This window comes from Cuculus canorus, chromosome 2 (assembly GCF_017976375.1).
Source record: "Cuculus canorus isolate bCucCan1 chromosome 2, bCucCan1.pri, whole genome shotgun sequence".
NCBI lineage: Eukaryota > Metazoa > Chordata > Aves > Cuculiformes > Cuculidae > Cuculus > Cuculus canorus.
The window spans coordinates 55,985,380-56,009,390 of record NC_071402.1 but is presented as its reverse complement, the minus strand read 5'-3'; the positions used below and the strand labels follow the sequence as shown (position 1 = coordinate 56,009,390).

General features: G+C 38.0%; 1 protein-coding gene across 3 annotated transcripts in view; it reads right to left on the bottom strand.

The window, feature by feature from the left end:
* The window catches only part of GNAL (G protein subunit alpha L), a 194,268-nt gene that overhangs the window by 44,316 nt on the left and 125,941 nt on the right, over nucleotides 1-24,011 (bottom strand). For all 3 annotated transcript variants that reach the window (XM_054057151.1, XM_054057153.1, XM_009567988.2), the window contains one exon: nucleotides 18,689-18,786. In XM_054057151.1, the coding sequence (XP_053913126.1) occupies nucleotides 18,689-18,786 (98 nt within the window). The remainder of the gene's footprint in view (nucleotides 1-18,688; nucleotides 18,787-24,011) is intronic.

The window sequence follows — 24,011 nt, the reverse complement described above, 5'->3', positions numbered from 1 at the left end:
GGCTGCTGCATCACTGGAAATTCACAGTGAACAGCCCTTGAATGAACTCATCTAAGAGATACGCTGGTTTTACTGGTCCACAACCTTCACTGATGCTTCTGAAATGCTGACAGAACTAGCTACTGGGTAACCTTTTGAAGACAATGTTCTTTGGTGAGTTAAGCACACCTGGGTGCTTTCTTATCATCCAGCTTGGCTCCTCTCAAGCATCCTCCATGGAAGACCCTCCTTCTACAAATGGGAGCAAAGCTTCCTAACTTTGACTGGCTATATTATGTTTATTTTACATAGTCTAAAGCAAACAACGCTCAAAGTTGTTACTGGAAAATGTCTACATAAATATCTACATTGTCCCCAACAGACCTGTAAGCATTAACATTAGTCATACACTTAACCACATTTAAAAGCTCTTCGGTGTACATATTTCACAATGAACAACTCAGATTTTGTCTACACTTGGCACACAGTAAAACCACATTGACTACTGAACGCAGGTTTACTGTTAGTATAGATAGGAAAAATGGTACTTAATGACGTTTGAATTGGTCACAGTTTACACAGTGGTCTTTACGCACACTGAAGACAAAACTGTTGGCTAACTGTTTTCCAATGTGGTGTATTTTCCCAGTGTGGACAAAGAGTTGAGCTGCTTAAGGAAAAATGTTCCTCAGTCATTTTCTAATTTTTCCTCTCCTGTTTAGGGTATCTTGCAACAACTTGTAGGGTATCTGCGCATCACAGATCAGGCAAACTAGTTATGTTGCTTAACTTGTGTCCTTCATTCTAATGTAATTATTTACCTAAAAATTTGAAAAAAAAAGCAATATTATTATTTTTTAAAAAATTAAATTATAAAGTAGTACTAAAATATTTTGGCTTCATTCATTTTACTTTTGACTAAATCTGTATACTAGTATTCATAGCCCCATTTTTACAAACTTATAATTTGCTTCTATATAAAGCTGTAGTAAAATGGAGCAGAGTTCATTTGATGTGCTGTACAAAGAGAACTGAGAAGGACCAGACCTGTATCTGTACCACACTGAACACTTTCCAGGAAGTAATGAAGCTGTACTGATAGTTTCTAGACAGAATAATGATGTCTTTGGCAAAGACTAACAATTACTTCCCAGCAATCAGAAAGACAAACCAATACCTATGACTGCATTGTACTAAAAAAGCCCATGACTCCTCCACAATAACCTTTAATATCAAACACAGTAACAGCTTTTACAAGGTGTTAAGGAAGGCACTATGGTCTTTTTTCCAGATAGGTACACTGAAAGACATGGACAAAGTACCCCAAGGCAAAACCAGGTAATGCATTCTTGAGTAAAGCTTCATCTCTAAGCTCTTTTTCCTGATCTAGTTTGCCCTTTTGCTTCCCCCATGTAAATAAGGAAGACAAAAGTCATAAGAAACTGAAATAATCCATAACAGATACCAAAAATCAGCACGATACAGCCTGATTACAGCCTGCTGTGAGCAGCTCACAAATTGAGGAGAATTCAAACAATAGCACATGTTCTGTGATTTGGACATTGAGAATTCCCTTGACTCCTATTCATATGAGCAAACTATTGAGAAACACTGACATTTGGGCAACAAAAAAAACACACCAAGAGAACACTGATTTCCCAATACAACTGCCATTATAGTTTTCCAAGCTCTAACCGATTCCCCACTCCATCTCCACTGCTGCTTTGTCACAGCTTCTTTAAGCAGTGCTGACAACAGGCCATTCACATCACTGTGCATTGTACCGCACAGTTTCAGACTGATCCTTAGAACGGCATCTAACTCTATCTCAAACTACCAATAAGGAAAATAAAAAGTAACATGCCATGATTTCCAAAACAGAGAGCAAGGGGAGGTGTGGGGGGAAGGAGGAGTTGGGGGGTGGAAGAGGAGGAATGCTTTCAATTTAGTCACATTCTTCAAATAGAACAGAATATTACAAATAGAATAGCAAAAAGATCCCCAAACCTGCATATTTTTCACTAAGTGGGCTTACCAACAAGCTTGCTCTAAAACCAACAATCAAATCAGATTAGTGAAAAAAATAGCTTCCATACTGTTTCATCCTACCATAATCAGACAATTTATACCACCAGAACAAAAATCAGCCTTGAGCTTTGTGAACAGAATACAATGCAACATGAGCACAATCATTCTAAGAAACCAAAGACAATTTATCTCTAATTCAATCTTGCACAAGAACAGAGTCACGCAGTGACCTGGAAGGATTTTTGTTTTTAAAATGGAAAACACTGCTGCTTGTGATATTCTAGGAATAGGCACAATACTGGACCATCGTACTTTGATGTTCAAAGTCTGCAGAAAGTCTCCAGCATTATCTGACTACAGTACGATGCTGCACATTTGGCTTTATACCACATCTCGGCATACTCCTCTGAAAGCTATCACTCTCAAATAACCTGTGAAATATTAATGAACATTTAGAGGAGATATAAGTATTTAGTGCCCCAGGGAGGGAATGGTATAGGAGAAGTGACATAGGGGTCTGGAAGATGAGATGAGGTACTAAGAGGCAGAGCCCTATTTGGTACAGCAGCTAGGAAGGGAGGAGGAAGGAAAGCAGCGTATTTTCAGAGCCCCCTTAGCTCCTCCAGTTGGTAGCAGAACTGGAAGATATGACTCTAGGGAGAAATATTCTCTATTACCTGCACACATGTAATGCAAGCATTGTTGCTCACACAACTGTATATACAAAAAAATCACGGACTTTTCAATGCAGAAAATTGCAACTGGTCAATTCTTGCTCAGTGCACCAGAAAAGATATGCAGATGAGTGAGAGATGAGCTCTGAACTGGAACCTGCAACTGTATTACATTTAACCCAGAAGTGAGGCTTTGAGGAAGGTCTTGAGTTTGAACACGTGAGCAGCTCCATGGAAGACATGCAAAACCTGGATCTCATCACGGAACAAAAAAGACAATGAAACAGCTGCCAACAAAGGGAAATGCCTCTTCTACACAGCCAATCGCCCCTGTCCTGCAGCACACAGTCTGCTGTCACATTCCCTGTTACTCAAAATCTTTCTTGATGGGACACATTTTTGTTGCTGCTACTGTTATTAAATGTGCTGAAAGTTAATGCAATTCCATACATTTTTTCCTTCACACTCCTTACTGTCCCCCAGTGCATAACAAACAGAAGTTAAATTTCAACGTCCTCTTCTTTCACTTTGAGAAACAACTAGGATTTGATTATTCCACCTCTTAGCAAGAGAGAAACAAATAGAGTCCTCACATTCCCCAGAAATGAGCTGAAGTGCTTCATCCAACTGGGCACTTCAGAATTTAAGAATTTCAACTAGGGCCATATAACTGGAGGAGAAATGCTCCTTTCGATTGAAAAGATAAGTTTCTTACAGACAAAGAGTATTTCACAGTTAAATAGGTATTTAAAGTTATTATAGTTCTAGAAAGGTTGTTTCCAGAAAACAGGTTCTACTTGTTATTTTATTTCTGCAAAGTTGTCATCACCTAAGAAGGAGAGATGTTACCTACCTACTTTTAAATTATATAAAAGCAGAAATGTATATAAAATGTAACATTTGCTTCAGCAATAGTTTGAATATTTATGCACACTGTGCAATTGGGAAGTTCCCACATACTTTAGTGGGAGGTTCAGATGGATTCTTTTCTCTTGAGAATCATGATGCAAGAACGGGTTTAGTAAAAAATGAAAACAACTGTTTTGAAAGCAATTCTCATTTCCTTCTAAGTGTGCATACCTATAGATGAGATGGTACTGCATGTAAAGACCCTGGGGTCTTCTCTGCCACTATGTTACAAACTGTCTGGTGGAAACAATTTGCAGTGTAGGTTGAGAGTGCCAATGCACTGTATTGCATTTTCACAGGGATATGGTAAAGGTTTGCAAATGCTGAAACCCTGACAAGATTTTCCATACACGATTATTTCCCTACCAGACTTAGGGCTGACTCCTAGCAGAAAGCAGAATCATTTCAAAATGCACAGACCACTGATTATAGCACTGTTCTTGCCCATCTTTTTTTTGCAGTGGGCTTATCCATTGTTTTCAGGCAAAGAGGACAGTAACACACCTGTTAAAAGAGAAACCCTCTCCAGTGCTCCAAGATCCACGGAAAAAGACAAATATAACCTATTTTGTTAGAGGCAGAATAAATATTGTGACTTTTCACTTGAAATGCCTTTTCTACTTTTCCTCCAGAAAGAAACGTATTGTGCTACTAGTCTACTTGTGCAGAAGTAGAGTCATCTACTTCTTCCGGAGTCATCTACTCATCTTCTGGAACAAGAAGACTAGAAAAGATGAAGAAACCAGTCTTGCTTGTGGAGAAAGACACTTGTTTTAAGTGCATCACACAGGCTGGAGGGTTCAGAAGATGAAGTATTTTGGAACTGCCATTCAACTCCTTCCTAAAGAAATTCACAGAATGTCTATAGAAGGTTATTCTTCGCTGAAATTGTTTTCTTTGTTGTTAAAGTTATTTCTTGCTATATTTCAGTTTTCGTGGTCTTGTCCTTCAGATTCATGATAACGTCACAATAACAATATCAATCTGATTTACTGTAACCGCCTCTTAGCCATGCTTGCTAATTGCTTGGAATGCAGCCGTGTATGTATTAACGTTTCTGAACATGCATCTGTGCCGTGCTCTTCATATGGTGTGGAGATAGATTTCCCTAGCAAAGTCGCTCTTTGATTGTTTTCGGAATGTTATGTGGTGGTGGGTTTTCCCCCATACCCATTCTGCTTGTTAACGCCCTCCAACATTGTGCGGTCTCATACATTTAACATTCTGCCTTCATTAAACAGACATAAGAAACTACTGGCAAAGTTTTGTGTCAGTCCAGCGATTTATAATTCTGCATTCCTGCCTAAAACCAAAAATACTTACTGCTTTATGACTTTTGTCCTGTTTGTAAATCTTGTGTTTATTGTCTTCACCTACCTACAGTCCTTTCTTTTTCTTCTTATCATCCACTAAATAGGTGTAACTTGTTTACAACTTATGTAAGAGCATTCCTAAAATCAGTTTTAATCATATAATCATTCTTTCAACATACTATATACTATAAGCTATATACTATATATACTATACTATAACTATATACTATAAGCCAGAGGCACAGAATCTTGTATTTAAAAATAAGTTAATCCATTTCTATGAATACACTTTAACAGAGGTCTCAACCTTGCCAGCTTTACATAATATAATTTGTTGATTTATTACTTTTGAAGTACTGTCAGGCCAAAATCCTAAACTTTTGCCTGTGTTGGCTGGTACTGACAGGAAGCGATGTGCACTTTGTGCTCCCTCTGAAAAATCTCTCGCCTTGATGCGAGACCCTTCAAACATCAGGTGCGTAGAAGCTACAGTGGAAAGAGATGCATAATAGAAGTAACCGGTGCGTAACATAAGAGCATAACATAAGTTAAATACATAAACCAAACCAGAAAGACTTGTAGTTCTTAACAATAGAAAATGGAACTGGGTGAAAACTAGTGACTACATTTGACCTCTCTATTTCTTTTTTTAAAACAATAGCAACAATACTGATGTTATGAACCATAGCTTACTGTGATTACCTCACATTGGGGCCTGCCAGTTCTGCAGAATCTGGCAAAACCTTCATTCATTGGCATCTGTCTCTGTAGAGAAAAGCTGAAAGCAGACTCCAGTACGTTCAAGGAAAAAATCTAGCACGTGGAGGACTTGCTGAAAAACATTCTAAGACCCTGACAGTATAAGATAATAGGCCGACAAACTCAATGAAGATAAAAGTAATTCTGGATAAAGAAGCTCCTTTATCAGCAGAGTTTCCTTCCACGTTCCCTAAATAGAATAAACCCTCATGGCAATATTCCTTTTTAACACTCTACTGCTCTTTAACAAAGTATGCTATAGTAGTGTTAATAACTACAGGTCAGAGGTAGTCGTGCCAGTAACTAACTAGATGCCCAGAAATGACACCCATGCTGATCATTAAACTTCTTCACAATATGGTTGGAAAGACAATTATCAATAATTATCCAAAGCTTGAACCGTTGGACTTTCAGGACGCTAAAGTCCAAAATGCAGATCTTCCCAACCCCAAACACATTCTTCTAGCCAGAAGAAAGGTATGGAAACCTTCTTTTACAGAGTCAAAAACTGTCAAGGAGGCAAAGGCAGGGAGTCAAGAGATGCATCAGCAGGCATTGATTGTACAAATTTACCTAAACATTATTTGGATATTCAGCCCAATTTCTTTGCTGTGAAAAAGTATCTGAAAAACAAAAACATAGCCCCAACTTCCTCACAACGTTCATGAAAGGAAACTGAAACTGAAAACTATTCTCAGAAAATCCATACAACTGATTTCAAGATTTACCTTTTCTTGATTAGTAGTTAAGATTAACAGCTTTAGATAATCTCTCTTTTTTTGATTAAAAACGGAGGAATTGTCAGTGGTGTAGTAAAATAAGGAAAAGACCTTATTTTTGAACCAATTCTAGAACAAATTAACTTCTATAAATTTTATTCTAGAGGACAGTTACTTGGCGTGTCCATTAACAGGAAGTCTACTGATATATTTTATACATATTTTCTTTTCCACTGCTTTATTTAGGCTCAAATTAAACTACGTGTAAACCCCCACCATTATAACAAACACTTCTAATTAAATAAGAACGAACACTTCTGTAACAGGCACAACTGAAACAGTTTCCCTAAAGTAAAATAAACTTTTTAAGAATTCTGGCAGCGTCATTGTTGTTTTGTATTAAGATGAACGAAATTAGCTTTAACTTAATTACGAGAAGTAAAGAGACACCCTTAAACTGCTTAGTCTCCCAGTCTGACTTACCTTACAATTGGAACTACAAGCAATCTGACAAATATCATGACTCTATTTTGGTTTAGTCTGAGGTGTAAAATTTCTTTTTCAAGCTCAGAGGCTTAGCCTTTACGTTTTTCCAAAACAGAATAAGCTGAATTTTTATTTTCTTATTTCTTAACTTCTACATTCCCCCATCTTTCCTTTTTCAAATCTGTTGGTGCAGCACTAATTTAGAAAAACATCGCCACCCAAACTCTGACTTCTTGTAGATCCTAACATAAACAAGGCTGTGTACACGTATTAGCGCAGAGAAGCCCATGTATGCAGAGTCTGGCCAGTGAGTAGTTCCTTAAGGAAGAAGAAATATAATTCTCAGCCTTTCATTACTCTGTGGTGTGAAACCGTCTACTTGACAAAAGAAAGGCTGACCATCTCTAAGCGAGAAAATGTATGTAGCATTTAAGGCAATTTGAACCCCAAGTGTAAATAATTTGACAGTATCCCATACAACCTGCCATTACATTTTAAAGTGCTCTTATTTCTTTCGTAAGCATTGAACTCAGAAGTTATTATAGTTATTATACAGTTGCATTTTATGAAATTTATTATGTAAACAAGTGTCTCACACTAGGTTAGGTTTAAGGCAATAGAATATTCTCCTCTAGAGCATAGTAAAAAAAAAATCCCACAGCAAAAATGTATAATATATTTGTGTTATATAATGATAAGCTTATTAATAGGCTGATGTGTTCTTTAACCAACTAATCTCTTCCCCCAAGAACATGCGCACACTCAACAATGAACTGTAAATGAACAGATTGAATTAAACACTGTATAAACCAACATAAGCTGGAGAAGTGGAGTAAATATAAGTGACTCTTAACGTTCTCTGCAATATAATAGAGCTGGCTTGGGTCATACTTTATTCTTTCTCCCACGCATATGCTGGAAGAATCGTAAACCAAGAAAAGCATATAAATAACACCAGAACTGACAGAGTGACCTACAACTTCCTTCTGAAATCTACTCATAAATCCTGCATGCAGATTCTAGATAACCAACATCTGCAGCTTTATTTCATTTGAAGATGTTATGAGATGCTGACACTGAGTAATAAATCACAATCAAGACTTCAGGAGTTAAGCTGTATCAGCAGGATTACTGTAAGTGATATTTAGTTTTACTCTGACTTGATATTGGGGAATACACAGGGTTTTAAAGATCTCTTCATTAGCAGTTATTTGTACTCTAGGCAGACATCACCTTTTAATACAAATTTTAAGTCTGCTTATTGATTTTGTTATTTTCCAGTCATATATTTTTTAAAGCCCTCATATTATTTGTAACACACAAAATTCAAAACAAATGCCCCTCAATGAAGTCCAGTCCTACAGATTAGCCTTTCCTTCCACTGGCTCAACATCCCAGATTCTGTCCATTTTCACCAGTCACACTGGCTCACTGATTCAGTTCACTGATTCAACGCTGTATAAGTACCTATTCACTTCTGTGATACATAACAGACGCAGCTTTTTCTCTTTAAAAATAAATGTGACGGAATGCTCTTTCTTTGTTTTAAAGGATATTAACACTTTATGAGCATATATCCTGATGGTGATGCTAAGTGTCCTGGAGCATGTTCGGAGGAGGGCAACAAAGCTGGTGACGGGTCTGGAGAACAAGTTTTATGAAGAATGTCTGAGGCGACCGGAGTGGTTTAGCCTGGAGAAGAGGAGGTTATGAGGAGAGCTTATTGCTCTCTTATGACTACCTGAAAAGAGGTTGTGCTGAGGCAGGTGTTGGTCTCTCCTGCCAGGTAACAAGTGATAGGGAGAGAGAAAATGGCCTCAAGTTGCACCAGTGGAGGTTCAGATTGGATATCAGAAAACTTCTTTATGAAAGAGTGGTCAAGCACTGGCACAGGCTGCCCAGGGAAGTAGTAAAGTCTCCAACCCTGGAGGTGTTCAAAAAGCATGCAAACGTGGCATTTAGAGACATGGTTTAGTAGGCATGGTGGTGTTGGACGGCCGGTTATATCTGATGATCTTAAAGGTCTTTTCCAACCTTAATGATTCCTTGATTCTATAATCCTTTTGCAAGCTTTTGCTCAGGCTCAAAAAGCGCTTTAATCGTGTATTGCAAATAGTATTGCAAAAGCCTCTGAAAGACTGCAATTTACCTCTGCAGAAGTGATATGGAAAAACCTATCCCCAAATTAAATACAGGATACTAGCACAGAAACCTAAATGCAGGCACGCTTAGCTGACGGACCTATTAGCCATCCTCTAATTCACTTCATGGATCATATTTCCAAATGGGGCTGAGTTGCTGTGTTACACTAATGTGTCCTGCATCTACTGTAACACCGCATGTGGAAACCGTCAGGAAAAAAATTAAGAAAACCATTCATCAGGCATCCAGGAAAACCTGAAAAATATTGTTGTCTAGGGAGGAAAGAACTCTTTCGTCAACAGAATAAAGTCAGTTTTGCTATATTTTTCAAAAGAAACAAGAAATTTTCAATAAAACATCTTAAAAAGAGGAGAAGTGTACTTTCATGCATTTGTTATAACTTCCCTTGGTCTTCAGAGTTTTCTTGGCCTTTAGACTTTATTACTACTTTAAACTGATGTTAAGGAATATTTTATGTTTTTCTGCCTTTTATTTTCAACTTCTGCTTGTTCTAAAAATACAGAAACAGACCATCATGTCTACTGAAGTGGGTGGAAAATACGTGGTTTAATTTTATGTCCTAGCCCATCTAGGACTGCCTAAAAGCTTCTCCAGTGGTAACTAGTTAATAGGAACAAATATTTGTCGTATTAATTTTTAAAAAATCAAGAGGGTATTGTGCTTATAAACTAATTTCTTTCTTGTTTTTCTGACAAATACTATTGTCTTCTCTAGGTAAGCATTCGTGAACTGAAGCAGCTAAAACCGGTGGGTGTATGCCCATATGCCGTACTGGGTACCTGTAAACACTATTTTCATACTGCCACTTCTTCCAAACTGGAACTACAAAGGCATTCTGGGGGTTTCTACAGCTGCTGCTTCTTCAATACTTCTGTAATTCCAACTACTAGTACTATAACATCATGGTCACATTTTGATTACCAAAATTAAGATAGAATTGGCTGTCTAATGATTTTTTTCATAAGTAAGGGCAAAAAGGGGAACAACAACAACAAAATCACTGCGACACAAGAAAATGTTCTCTCAGAGAAGTCCCACTGCATATTTTAAGAAACCACAATTCTGCCCCTCAAGAGTCTGGTCTCCTAGTTAGTAAACAGTGAAAAATTTAAGCGTTACACACTGCAGAATGACTTTTATCCTATCTGGCAAATACCTCTGTTTAGAAGACTCACCAGTAAGGCTAAAGTAATTACTCTATAATTATAATATCTCTTTTTTTTTGTATAATGAAATAACAACTTACTGGTTTATAGTTTAAATTGAGTAAACAGAAAATATCTGTTCTTATTAATAATAAACCGAACAAAATTTGCTTCTAACTTACTGAATGAATTTTTAACATTTGAAAGTGATACTGCATGAGAGATCTCAAAACGAAAAATGGAGAAACTTCATCATCACAGTGAGTTGTTTATATATGAGCCGGAACAGAATTTTAAATGGAAGAAAATCATATTATAGTTCTCTCATATCACTAACAAAAATTTAGTTACATGAGGAACGAAACGTTTATAATTAATACCTTTCTTGTTCTTCCAAGTAAAAAGTATTTGTCCTCTACTTAGTAAACTGTTACCAAGCGTAAATAGAATCACCATTGTTAAAAATAATATTCTTTAACTTATAATCAGTATGTTTACATTATATTATCATACATACATCCATATTTACTTCATCATTCACTATGATGAAAGAAATTTTATTTAAGACAAAAAGCAAAGATGAAGGAGGATTCTGAGTAGTTTCACACCTGCTGGCTCTGGTCTGCCAATAAAAAGCATGTTTCAAATATGAATCTGAATTCACAGTCATACTACATGTAAAGGACTCAAAAAATGTATAGACTATAATTCTTTGATCCGTATGCAAGACAACGTCTCTCCTCCTCCCTACTCCTTGAGCTACTCATTCCCACTCTCCCTCTGCTCCCTTCCTTTCCACAACAAAAACAAGATTTCAGCCGCTCTATTTTATGGGCCTTCTTCCTTTTCAGTGACTCATCTTACTTTCTTAGGCATACACAAAAAAATATTATACCAAAGTGTCTTCAAAGTATGCAGTGAACAGACCTGACATTGCAAACCTGAGGCTGGACATGTCATGCTCCAAGGTGGATGTCTGTACAAAGTCACTTGATTGGGGGAAGAGTGGCTGGAGAGCTGCACGGAGGAGAAGGACCTGGGGGTAACGGTTGACAGCTGACTGAACATGAGCCAGCAGTGTGCCCAGGTGGCCAAGAAGGCCAATGGCATCTTGGCTTGTATCAGAAACGGTGTGACCAGCAGGTCCAGGGAGGTGATTCTCCCTCTGTACTCGGCACTGGTGAGACCGCACCTTGAATACTGTGTTCAGTTCTGGGCCCCTCACCACAAGAAGGATGTTGAGGCTCTGCAGCGTGTCCAGAGAAGAGCAACAAAGCTGGTGAGGGGGCTGGAGAACAAGTCTTACGAGGAGCGGCTGAGGGAGCTGGGGTTGTTTAGCCTGGAGAAGAGGAGGCTGAGGGGAGACCTTATTACTCTCTACAACTACCTGAAAGGAGGTTGTGGAGAGGAGGGAGCTGGCCTCTTCTCCCAAGTGACTGAGGACAGGACAAGGGGGAATAGCCTGAAGCTCCGGCAGGGGAGGTTCAGGCTGGATATCAGAAAAAAATTCTTCACAGAAAGAGTCATCGGGCACTGGAACAGGCTGCCCAGGGAGGTGGTCGGATCACCTTCCCTGGAGGTGTTTAAGGAACAGGTCGATGAAGTGCTTAGGGACATGGTTTAAGGGAGTGTTAGGAACGGTTGGACTTGATGATCCAGTGGGTCCTTTCCAACCTCGTGATTCTATGATTGTCTTCCCTCTCTGTTTCCATTTTCTCCCCATGGGTATAATGGTCCTAAAAAGAACCAAGTCTGGCACTGGGATTGTTAGCACGCAGGCAGTGCGTTTCGGAGCAACAGGACATCGAAATCTTTCCAAACACAGGCATGGCAGTGTGTCATACACTGCAGCACTGCCAGGTGGTTTGACAAAGCCAACAGATGTAAAGGAAATAATTTTGGATTTTGTCTCAAATGATGTCACCGCACACAGATACCACACTGCTCCTGCAGGAACTAAATGACTGACTGACAGTTCCTGAACATTATTTCCCTAAGTGGTGCAGATACACTGAATATTGATCTTTGTTTATTGTCAGTTTCAATACAGATTGCTAGACTAAAGATTTCACAGATAAGACATCTGCATAAACCTGAATAGTCTCTTATTCAAGAGTAACTGTGTTTTTATTTACTGTTGCAGTTTTGTCAAGCTACATGTGAGCACACCAGGTCAGATTCTTTTGGCCTCTTGATAGTCATCCTCCTGGAGAACATAAACGATAAAGAAACTGTTCTTGTTTCCTTCAGTGACAGAGAACAGGGGTGCTATGGGGCTCCAGGCATCGAGCTCTGGAGGATCTCTGTTATTCAGTTGACTTTCAGTGACCTTTACTATCTGAATTACCCTCTATACAGCAGTGACTGTGAAGAAACCTGGAATAGGGTCAAGAGCACAGAAATCCAACTGAAGGCACCAATTCCATGCATTTCCTTTGACTAAGACATATAATGTGGGATACATAAAAAATGTTTGCTGGGCTGCAGCGGTAAGTCACTAATTGATAGAACCAATTATCAGTGATAGTCTTTGCAAAATAATAAGTAGTTTGTAGAATTTTTCAGCAAAACTTCAACTCAGATCTCAAGGATGTCCAAGAGATAATTCTTCCTTATGTTCTAATGTTCTGAAATTGGAGATGAACAGTGTATGCTGATGGAGACCTCATGACCAAGTACACAAAGCTAGGCATAGCCCTAGATTTAATCATAAACGTGATGGAAATTATAAACCACACAAAAAAGCTGAGATGACAGAACGCATCACCTTCCTCTCTCTAATGATACAAAGGAAAAAATAGCAATTCTGCTATTACGCTACCAAAGCTGAGAAAACCAAAGCCTCATACATTTTGAGAATTACATATCTGCTTGATATCACTGTATCATTGAGACACTAGGAGTTATTACATGTTCAAAGGACATAGAATTAGGAAAGAATAAAGACCTTGGCACTGAAAAGGTTAACACTGAGAACAACTGCAGTGCTGCAGGTGGCTTGGGTTCACTGACAACCAGTGCTGGGAAGGCACTGCAGGAAAGACTGAGCTGCCACTGCCTTGATGCAGCCCGTGCATGACCTGTCTCTGTGAGAGCTTTAGCGGAATCCAATTTGGAGTATGATACAGCCAGTCTTCTAGGAAAATCCCTAGAAGAAGCAGTATTAAGTAACAAATCCGGAAGCCACGCTAAGTAAAAGTATATGAATTGCACTAATGCTCGTATTTATTTACAATCATGCATGTAGCCTATGTACATACCAAATACTGGACTGAAGTACTACACTACACAAAAGTAGATAATGCCACAGTAGTTTTTTTGACCTCAGATTGTAAAAGGGAATTTATATGTAGGAAAGCACAAGGAAAGTCAGAAATATGCTTGGTTTCTTAAGTGTTGCTGTTGAGAAAAAAATTATCTGTTTTCTCACATTAGGAGTTGAATCTGTGGACAACAACACAAAGAACTTTTTTTTTTAAAAAAAAATTACTACACCTAACACCAACATAGATGCCTCAGAAGCCGGCTGAAACCCTCTCCAAGACAGAATAACTGCAAAGAAAAACAACTCGAGGTGTGTTCTTTTCCGTGTATATTAGCTCAAATATAAAATCAATTTTCTTTGGCCAAGCTCACATCCCTTGTGTTTGCTTTCCTGAGAACTTGCATAATCGAGTTTTATTAGCTCAAATGTTTGCACAGGGACCGATTTAGGCCTTCACACTTAAAAAGTGGCATATTTTACCAAGGAAAAAAACACTGACAGACAAACTGGCATAGAGTATTGGCAGAAGGCACGGCTCCCTTAAATCCTTGGTTTACTTCCTATGCCAAGGAACTCAGTGAGCGGAAGGACAACCCTTCTAGCTAGGGCCACCCATGTATGCACTCACTGTTATTTCACGTGAATGCAATGGGACAAAATTCAACTCTAGAACCCCGCAATCAGCCTAAAAGTAGTTCTATTTTTCTTAACAACAGTGCCTTGAGCAAACTGTGTGTGAACTAAAAAGAGCATCAGATGTTCTGGTTTGATATTTTTTTTCTCCCCTTTCAAAAGTGCCTAGTTCTGCTCATCTACTTTTCGGCTCTAAACAATCACTGTTCTCTTAGTATTTCCATACCTTCTATTATTGATCACTGCAATTAATTTTACCCAGTCAACTGAACAACTGACATGTGAGTAATTAAAGCTAAAATAACTCAACTCTTAGTTTACCAAGACAACATCACCAGACTGGGGGCGCCCAATATCCCCCAATGATGATTGATAATTCTGTGAAGGTTTTCAACTTCATTGCTGTCTGTGGGCATGTATGTTAGATTTACCAAAAAAGGAAAAGTCACTCCAGTGGCTTTTCTGGGATTGCCAGAGCAGCCACCAACTAGCTCATGGCATGGCTTGCAGCAAAGAAAGGCTGCAGAAACCATCTCACCAGTATCAGGGTGAGGTCAACCCACTTACACATGTAAAACCAAACAGGGGTTTACAGCCTTTAACTCTACCTTGTGGTAAGCTATTAGTTAAAAGGAAATATTATACCTTTTCATTGCCAAATAAGTTAATTTACATAAATTTATGAACTTTTATAAAGCCACATAATCAACTCATCAACTTTTTCTGGGTCTTTTTTCTTTTAAATGAAGGCCATCATACCTGGATTTTTATTTGTTTTGATCTGTTCTACACTCATAGAATTTTCTTTGCAGTTGCCTTCCATGGATACAATAAAATTTGGGCATTCAGTAGCTAGTATGAAGAAAATGAAATATTAAAAAATGGAGTTGCATTAATCTTATAGGAAAGTATTTAGCTTCTAGAAAACTGTCCTAGAATTACAAGAAATTTTTAATGAACTTACTTTGTTCTGTTATTTGTATACTAGACAGCTTAATGCCAAGACAGCACTAAATCACAATCTGAAAGTCCCTTACAGACCCAGAATTTGCTGAATATACAGCATGTGAATATATACATAATCACAGTAGTTCAAAGTAAGTTAAAGTTAACCAAAGTAAGGTGTAAGATTTATCATCATAAACAAAACCAACACACTAGATAAGTCAAATGGGGACATAGCTAAATACAACCAACTTTCAAATTAAAAATAGTTCTTTGAAATTAAACTTGAAATTTAACAGGTAAGAAATATTAAATCAGAAGACTATATATATATATATATATATATATATAAATCTCAAAGAAACACATTAAAGTAATTTAGGAAAACATATGGTTGACAGCCATGCAATACTTTCCCCTCAAAGAGTTACATAAATATCTTTGTAGTTAGCGGTAAAGAACAATTCACATTTGCTTATGACCACAAAGTCTGACCTCCGGCTTGGTCACAGATTCGTATTTGTTACAAATATCACATGATGTACCAACATGACACTTAGAAGAACTGTGCATAGATGGAAAGTCACGTAAGAATATAAAAATGGTCTGACAAGCAGGCCCTCATTCTCATTTCCATTAAGGAATAGTACCCTGGTAATTTAAAAGGGCATTAATGATCAAGCAAAAGGAACTTCCAGGCCTAATGTAAACCAAACATTTGTGCCTTTGTGTCTTTTTACTACCTCTTTTTCAAGCCAAATATTTCTCCCACAGTAATACAGAAAATTAGGTTAGGTTTTAAAAATACAGAAGCTCTGTACTGTAGCCAAATTAAACTATTCCAAAATACACTGTATTCGTAACTCACTTCACAGCCCGCAAGTTGGGCTGCTGACTTTATAATTTGCTAATAATGCTTTTCACTATTTTAAATCAGCCACACAACTTGTAGTCCAGTGATATTTTTAACACATGTTGGGATTTTTTTGGTTTTGCTTTGTTGTTTTTTTTTAAGCAGCAGAGAAATTAATGGTGATCTTACTGATAATGTTATTCCTTTGCTATCAAGTAAATGACTATGATTTAACTGATGGCATAGGATGCTTTCTCCCAAAGCAAGTGTAATGAAAACACTGCAAATGTTTCAAAGTCCCACATTAAGCACATGTATCAGCATTACGCTCTTCTTTTCCTTTACCAATTAAAGATGACCATGCATAGGTTCTGAGAGAAATGCCACCCGCTCATGCTAAGCCAGAAAGACAGCAACCTCAAGTGAGTATTTCCAATGTGCATGTAAGAAAACATACGTGAGTATAAAAATTGCATTTCTAACCTAGTCTCACACGCTCTGTCAGTTACCCAGCAGACCCGATCCTACCACTTTGAATTAGGTTCACCCAATGCTGGCACAGAAATGCTCCTCTGGGTAAAGCAACTACCATTGCTATGCAATATATAAATACGTGCATATAGCAAAGACACAGCAACTTTTTGATCTCCCTTGCACTGACTCTGTTGGTACCATTTTAATTTTCAAGGAATGATGGAGAGGCAGAAAAAAGTTGGGTGTATTTTTAGAGTCTTCTTTCTGTTAAGATTATTCTTCACCATTTAAAGTCATTAATACTTGTGAGAAAAAGGCTGTTTGATCAGATGGGAATTCCCGAGTTTCAAGCCTCTGCTCTAAGACTGAAGGCTTGTAAACATGGATAAGTCACTTAAGGTGTTATATTTTCAGATATATAACAAAAAGGAAAGCACAGATAACACTCAAGGGATATTTGAGTATTGAACACAATTTTAAGTATCTTGAAGGTGAAGAATTATGCAAGAGTTCTGTTTATTACTATAATAAGAAAATCTCAGAATAAAGAAAAAGCAAGTCAGTTAGAAGATACGAAGGTAAGATACACAAGAAAAAAACCAATGATTTTCCCTTAAGCTTTTAGGAAAAAAGGTAGGAGGATTTTGTTCTGTGTCAGGACAGTGGACTTCCTTTTTTTTCCCCATTTTTGTTTTTGGCTCTGGGCATAATATGATACTTAACATTATTCTCCTTCGCAAAGCCTTCAATTAGGCATAATTTTTTTAAGGGAAAGCACAGTTCCATTAATTCAGCGTCGTCCTTTTTTGCCTGGTCCTTTCAGCATGATTTTCTAAAGCAGGACTGGGAGTCACATCAACCTTTACTGATCAGTAAAGTAAGTTTTACATTAATTTATTCTAAATACATGTCATCATTCTATTTTCTTGGTCTGATATCTGAAGTGAGTGTATTAGTAGATATGATGAACAGTCTGGACTTTTCATCAAGCACAGCTTAGATCTGTACCACAGCAGTGGTAGTGGGTGGGGGCAGAGTGGAACTGACAGATCACAATTTAGGACAATTTCCAATTTTCTTTTGCGTACAACCACTGCTTTCATTTCTAGCCACTCTGGACTGTGTGCAAATGCCCAAGTTTTGGTAAATTCAGTCCACAGAGGTCAAATGAATTCCTTCCTACGTATACATAATTTTCCCTTGCTTCCATGTGCTGATGAATCATTACAGGACCCTTCTCTTTCCCAAAAGTAGTCTGGAAAAAGGGAAAAGAAACTATGACCCGCAGCACAGAAATTCCCGGTTGTGGCAGAAGCACAACAAGTCCTTTAGCGACAGGGCCTGCTTCCTCTGCTTCAGCGTTGGCACTGAGAGCAGAAAAGACAGAAATACAGAACACTGAGCGCTCCAGCCAGCTTGTGGCATTGCTGTTGACCATACTGCCAATTAGACCAATCATAACACACTAGAGTGTGTTCTTTGAACACCCTAAATAACATAGCAACTGTAAGAGTATACATTTTTGCAACAGCAGCTCACATGAAATGTATATCTTTGGTCAAAGTCTAATTCAGAGCTGCGTTATTACCAAGGACAGCTGAGTTCTGTAGCTCTGGCATGTTAATGGACTATTTCCTGATTAATCTGTTTTCATCAATGTACTATGTATTTATGATTTGCACCTTTGCAACACACTACACATCTCTTTTCAGAACATTTCCAGTCAGATGTACCTGTTTAAGGTGTGTTATGCACACACGTACCACTTCACTTGATTTAGATGAAGGATAGAGTACCAAATGTACCACTATATTTAACTCAGTTCTGCTTGTAATTCTCCAATTCCGTGCCCCGCGCCCCCTCCCCTCCCCCTCCCAAATACATTAGCAATGTAGGCATGGATCCAGTTAGGTAAAAATCTCAGAAGCATCAACGGACTGTGAAAACACAAGAATTTCAATGCTGCCTAAGCCTCACAATTTAAAACAAACCATTTCATTAGATTTGCTCTTAGATTTTTTACACATAATAGTTTCAATTGAAATGATTTTACATAGATCTATTTCAAATGCAAAAAAGATACATAAAATTATGTAATTTGATTTTTTCATGCTCCTCTTTATTAGCTGTTAAATATATAGTTGTACAGTAATGGCAAACTATGATTAAACCATAAATTACTTTCGCTGTACATTCTCAGCCTCTACAGAGAATTAAAACGTTAATCACTGCATTGCAAAACTCCCCACATCTGGCTAATAAAAATATACTTTATAATTTGTTAATAATTTGTTTTAAATTATTACATTCTTGGCTATTAATTTCATAAAAACAAATACTTACTATTGTGCACAGTCAATGAGTTGATATTCATTTGACCTCTCGAAGCATGCCTTTACCCCTTCATCATCCCATAGCTTTTTTGCATGTTCAAAGAATTCCTGAAAATCGGAAATGCAATAAATAAGAGAACATTTCTTAACCTTTTCAGTCCCCAGTCTGTATGTCTTGCTCCCTCCCTCCAACCTCCAGGCTTCATACTTTTGCAGAATGACAGACTGTGGCTTTAAAGAAGAAAAGCCAAAAAAATTTATTAGCAAAATTATTAGTAAATTATTAATAAAACACACTGAATATACAGCTGCTGAGTTTCTAGTACATGATATGTAATGAACACTATCTTCAAAATTCATACCAGCCCATATATAAAATTTACTGCAGACTGCTGTTACCTAGAAGCACGCAGACTTAATTTTTAACTGAATTTATGCATCTGTCATGGAAAGGGCAAAAAAGTGATGCAAAAAGATCCTCAGCTCATAGGCATTAGCTTCCAAGAGAAAGAATTAGACTGTAACTTTAAAAAGATTGTGTAATTTTTCCTGAAAAACACAAATTTCCGCTGCTTGGTATTTTCTCATGCAACATAATTTGATTGCAAGAGCCTCAAAGCTTTTGCTCAACACCACTTCCTCCAAGCAGCTGCCTGGCATAACGTGCTTTTCCTAGCTGCTGTCCCAAGCATCCCAATCCAGAAATATCTGCCAGCAAGCTTGTTTCAGAATTATATGAAAGAGGAAACTTGTTGATGGTAAAGCTAAAGCTCCATTGTACAAAACACACATAAGCAGAGCAGTAGGTCCAACCCTGCCCACCAGATCCTTTGCTCCTCCAGTCCCTGCTGCAGGGCCCTCACATGCTCCAGTTTGTTTTGAAGCTGGGAGTCCATTTTAAGTTATATCATTACTAGTAAATCAAACCGCAAATGAGTTTTTTTTCACTAAAAGCTTTCTGAAATTAAACTAAGAATGGTTAGACAAATAGATATATCTCTTACTATGTGTCCGAGTCTTTTCTCCCTCAAAACAAACTGAGAAAGTAGTACCTCAACTCAAATACAGAAGTTTCTTCTTCTCTGAAGACATACTCAATCATCAGAGTTCTCGGTCAGTCATAAGTTTTCAAAACCTTAAAAATGGCTTTTCCACAGTTCAATTTGAGTCTATGTAAACTGTCTGTAACATCACTATTCAATTCATAATCCTGTCCAAATGGTGTGCAAATATCTGAATTCTGAAATTTTCTGAAATTGTTTGCCAGTTCCTCTGACAACTTTGCAGGATTAGAAGCTTCTCACAAAAGGCAACGTTTGTAGTGAAAGAGCTTTGCAGCCCAGTGAGTTGACTTTTACTGTCTATGGGTTTCCCAGCCTTGCATGCCAGCCCGGTGAGGTGCCCCAGAAGGTGCCACTTACTCCTCAGCAACTGCCTGTAACCTGCTGGTTACAGTTTTGAGGGAGAAGCAAAACACAACACAAGATTTTCAGAACAAACTAGTATGAAAATTATGTAGTTAAGCTTTGAATATGGCTACAGAGGTCCTGAATAACCCCAGAAACGCTTTTTTCTTTCAATTATGTTTGCAAAATGTATATATAGAGAAAAACCCATTCTTTAAGAAGGTTTTAAAACTTCAGAGAAAAGGTGAAGTTAAACAGGTGTGAAAAACCTTTGCAGTAAGTCTTGGAAGAAGAGAGACAGCAACACCAGAGACTGACAGATGCTTATCCTGTCCCTGGAATTTACTTCTTCACTGTTGTGAGGACATGTTTATTTTGTCTTTGTTATTTTAAAGACTTATGTAATGATTGTTTAAAACACTGCAGATCCACCTTTTGAAGTTATGCTACAGCTATTATAAACTCTCCCCACAGCAGAAGGAGAGCGAAAACAAGCTCAAGAAAGGACAAAATATCAAACTAAATAAGTAGAAGGAGAAAGCAGACGCACGCAACAGAGCATGACAACAAGTGAAAGAACGAACTGGAAAAAGTCAAAATGATAAATACTGGAAAAAATGGAACATTCCACAAACTTGAAGCTTACGCTTGATTGATATTTAGGGCATCAGCTGAACACCTCTCACTTCCTGGCAGCTTTGTCCAACAAAGGCAGAGTCCGGTAGCAAAAGGACTCAGCTCTCCCACTTCCTTTGATGGGTGCACATACAGCACTGTACAATCTCAGCTCTCCCTCCTACAGGCGCTCAGTGCTGCAGGCACAGGTGTTGAGCAGAGCATGTCCACCCTCCACTCCTCACCATCAGCAGGGAGGAATTCTCACCTACCTGGAAAGCCTCCCTGAGCTTTCCATTTCTGAGGGGAAACTAAATCTGAAATGTGGCCCCACTCAACCCTGTACAGCCCATGGGATGGGTATGGGGAGAGAAGGATGTCAGCATGAAAGCGTCCTTTTCTGTCAGGTAGGTTGGATTGAGAGACTACTGGAGATGTAAATAAATAAGTAAATAAATAAAATTGCATAGCTACAGCAGTTTGTGACTTCACCTCTGTTTTTACATCTTCTGTATGAGCTTTATTTACTCTTAAAAATCTCTTCTGTAAAAATGGTAATCTTTTCAGCTCAGCTGCTGAAATCCTACAAATATGCTGTAAATACACGGTTTCCATAATATATGCTTCAAATTTTTCCACCTGACCATTATAACTCAAAGCAGTCCATTTAAAACAACTTCCAGACTTCTAATACAAAGCAAATCCTATAAAATAGAGCAAATATACTTACTTCATTAAAATGTACCAATCTGCTGCAGAGGAGTACACTTGCTTGCAAATTGCCTCCTACACACCTACCCGATCCTTCTTTCCCAGGTGACTAAAACCTTCCAGAAAAATCCTACTTCATTTCAAGACACCAAATACCATAATCCAGCTTTTCACATCTGTTTTTAACCCCTTTGTCATCTGTTCTGCATTCTTCAGTATTTTTTCTTCTCACCTGCTGAAGGCTCCCAGGCACAGAGTCAAGCATGCAGGAGGATCCTGCTCACACACGTAAAACATGTCTAGATCCCAACCTACTCTCCATCAGAGGACAACATGCAGATATAAGCCACCACGTTAGCTTCAGCTTCTAAAACCAAGCCCCCTTTGCCCAACTGGCCTTCTAGCAACCTCTCCCCGACCCCCAATCCCTGTGACTCATTCCTACAGACCCCAATGCCTATCCTATCACCTCTTCCTCCTGCCACGGCCACATCTTCGGCAAGCAGGCACTGATGAGCTAACACAGATGCAGACTTTGGGCTAAGCCTGCCCTGCAGCACCTGCTCTTGAGGCTGCAGCATCCTTGTGGCTACAGCCACATTTGGCAACGCTTGTTGTGTAATTCAAAGGGCAGAGAATTCAGATTTGCTCCAGCTGATAAAGGAAGATGGACTAAAACTTTCCAGTTAATGTTTCTGGATGGAGGGAAACTAGAACTAAATGCTGTCTTAGGTCAGTACAACACAAATTAGGTTCTAAGAGTAAGTTGTGACTTAGCAACTTATAGTCTGAGATGGTCAAACTAAGATTTTGTTGAGGATCTGACTTCTGGAAAGTGGCTATTCAGAAGTTCTTAAAAATGACGAGCCAGGTGCTTTAAGAAACCTCAACTGGGACAGGAGAAAACAGGGGCATGGAAAATCACTAGGGGTATCTGAAGCACTGGGTTTGCAAGCATGCGCGGCTGACCTCGATTGGATCCAAATCATTGAAATCTACTAGAAGTATTTAGTATAGTGAAGAGAACCAGAAATAATGTACTCTGCCTGAAAGCAGACAAAAACCTATATCATGTCATGTCTATGAACACCAAACAAAACAGAGCTGTTTCATCCAGCTCTTCCTTAGGTACAGAGACATACAAATACTTGTACCTTTTGATATACATAAAATAAAACGTTTTTCTTAAATGTAGTATTTTAATTAGAGCATTAGAGAAGTAAATAATGATGTCCCAGGTCTCACAAGTTGAGGTGTCACAAACTACAGGCACTTTTTACTTTACACACATTAATTTACACTGGTTACCTAAGAATTTATAGAGATCATCAGACCATACCATATTAAAATTCTGATGTGATCAAAATGAAGGTACAACATGCATCTGAAATATTTACCAACATAAAATTATCTGTAAATTTTCCTCTCTTCTTCAGACAACCCAAAACCCAGCCCCACATATACGAGCTGCATTTTCACTATCAGATAACTTTTGCTATATATAAATATTCAAGCATCATCTACAAATTATTCACAAATCAGCTTATGATTCCTTATTTTCAGATTAAAATAATTTAAGATGCAGAAGCACCCTGAGCTGATAAAACTGATGTAAACAGCACTGTATTTTTACTACATTTTAAAAAGTTCTAGTAGAAATATTTTTACTGACCTATTCTAAGGTAACATTTTTAGGTTGAAAAAAAAGAGGGACTATATTCCTATAGAAAACATTCCAAGAAACCAATGCAGTCAACAAATGCAGATGCACTATAGCTCTGTTTCAAAGCAGGGTTTTTTAACTTTGTCCTACTAGAAGTTACGTCATGTTCCTGAAATTTAATTTTCCTTATTTTGGAAATAAACTTATTATTGGTAGGTTTCCTTAGAAACCTTCTACCCCTTTTAACTCCTACAAAACATTTTCAAGTAGCTAAAAAATGGACTTGTTTCATTTGTCAGCTGCTTAAATTGGGAATAAATACTAGTGATCATTAAACAATGACACATCTTCATGAACAAATCTTTAATGTATTTTGGAAACCAAAATTTTCATCTAATTGCTTTACGAACCACAAAAGTTCATGTTAGGTCAGGAATGCAATTTTTATTCTATTAAGATTCTTTTCTGTCTTCATTCCAGATGGAGCATACATTTAATAGCTATCTTGATGTCACCTTTCAGACTCCCAGAAGCTGGGACGTGGAAGATGCCACAGTATTTTCTATTCCACGTATTTCTTCTTTCAATATATTGTAAACCTGCCAAAGAGCTGCTTAGATCAAAATGAAACAGAATCGATATTCCCTCAAGCCAAAATTCATGCTCTTATTCTCCTAAGCTTCAGGACTGCAAGACAATGTCTCATCTAAAACACAGATTAGACCCATTTGATTAGCCTGACAAACACTTAAAGTGGCAAATGTTACATATTTTCATAGTTCTGCCACTGTGGGTGTGAAATGAAATTGTTACTTCTATTCTGAATTTCAGTTACAACTACTTCCCTCAAGTATTCAACCAAATAAAGCGTAAACCACCCAATGCATTAAAAATTCCCACCCTAACACTTCCTAAACTCCCAATGGCAACTGGAGTGC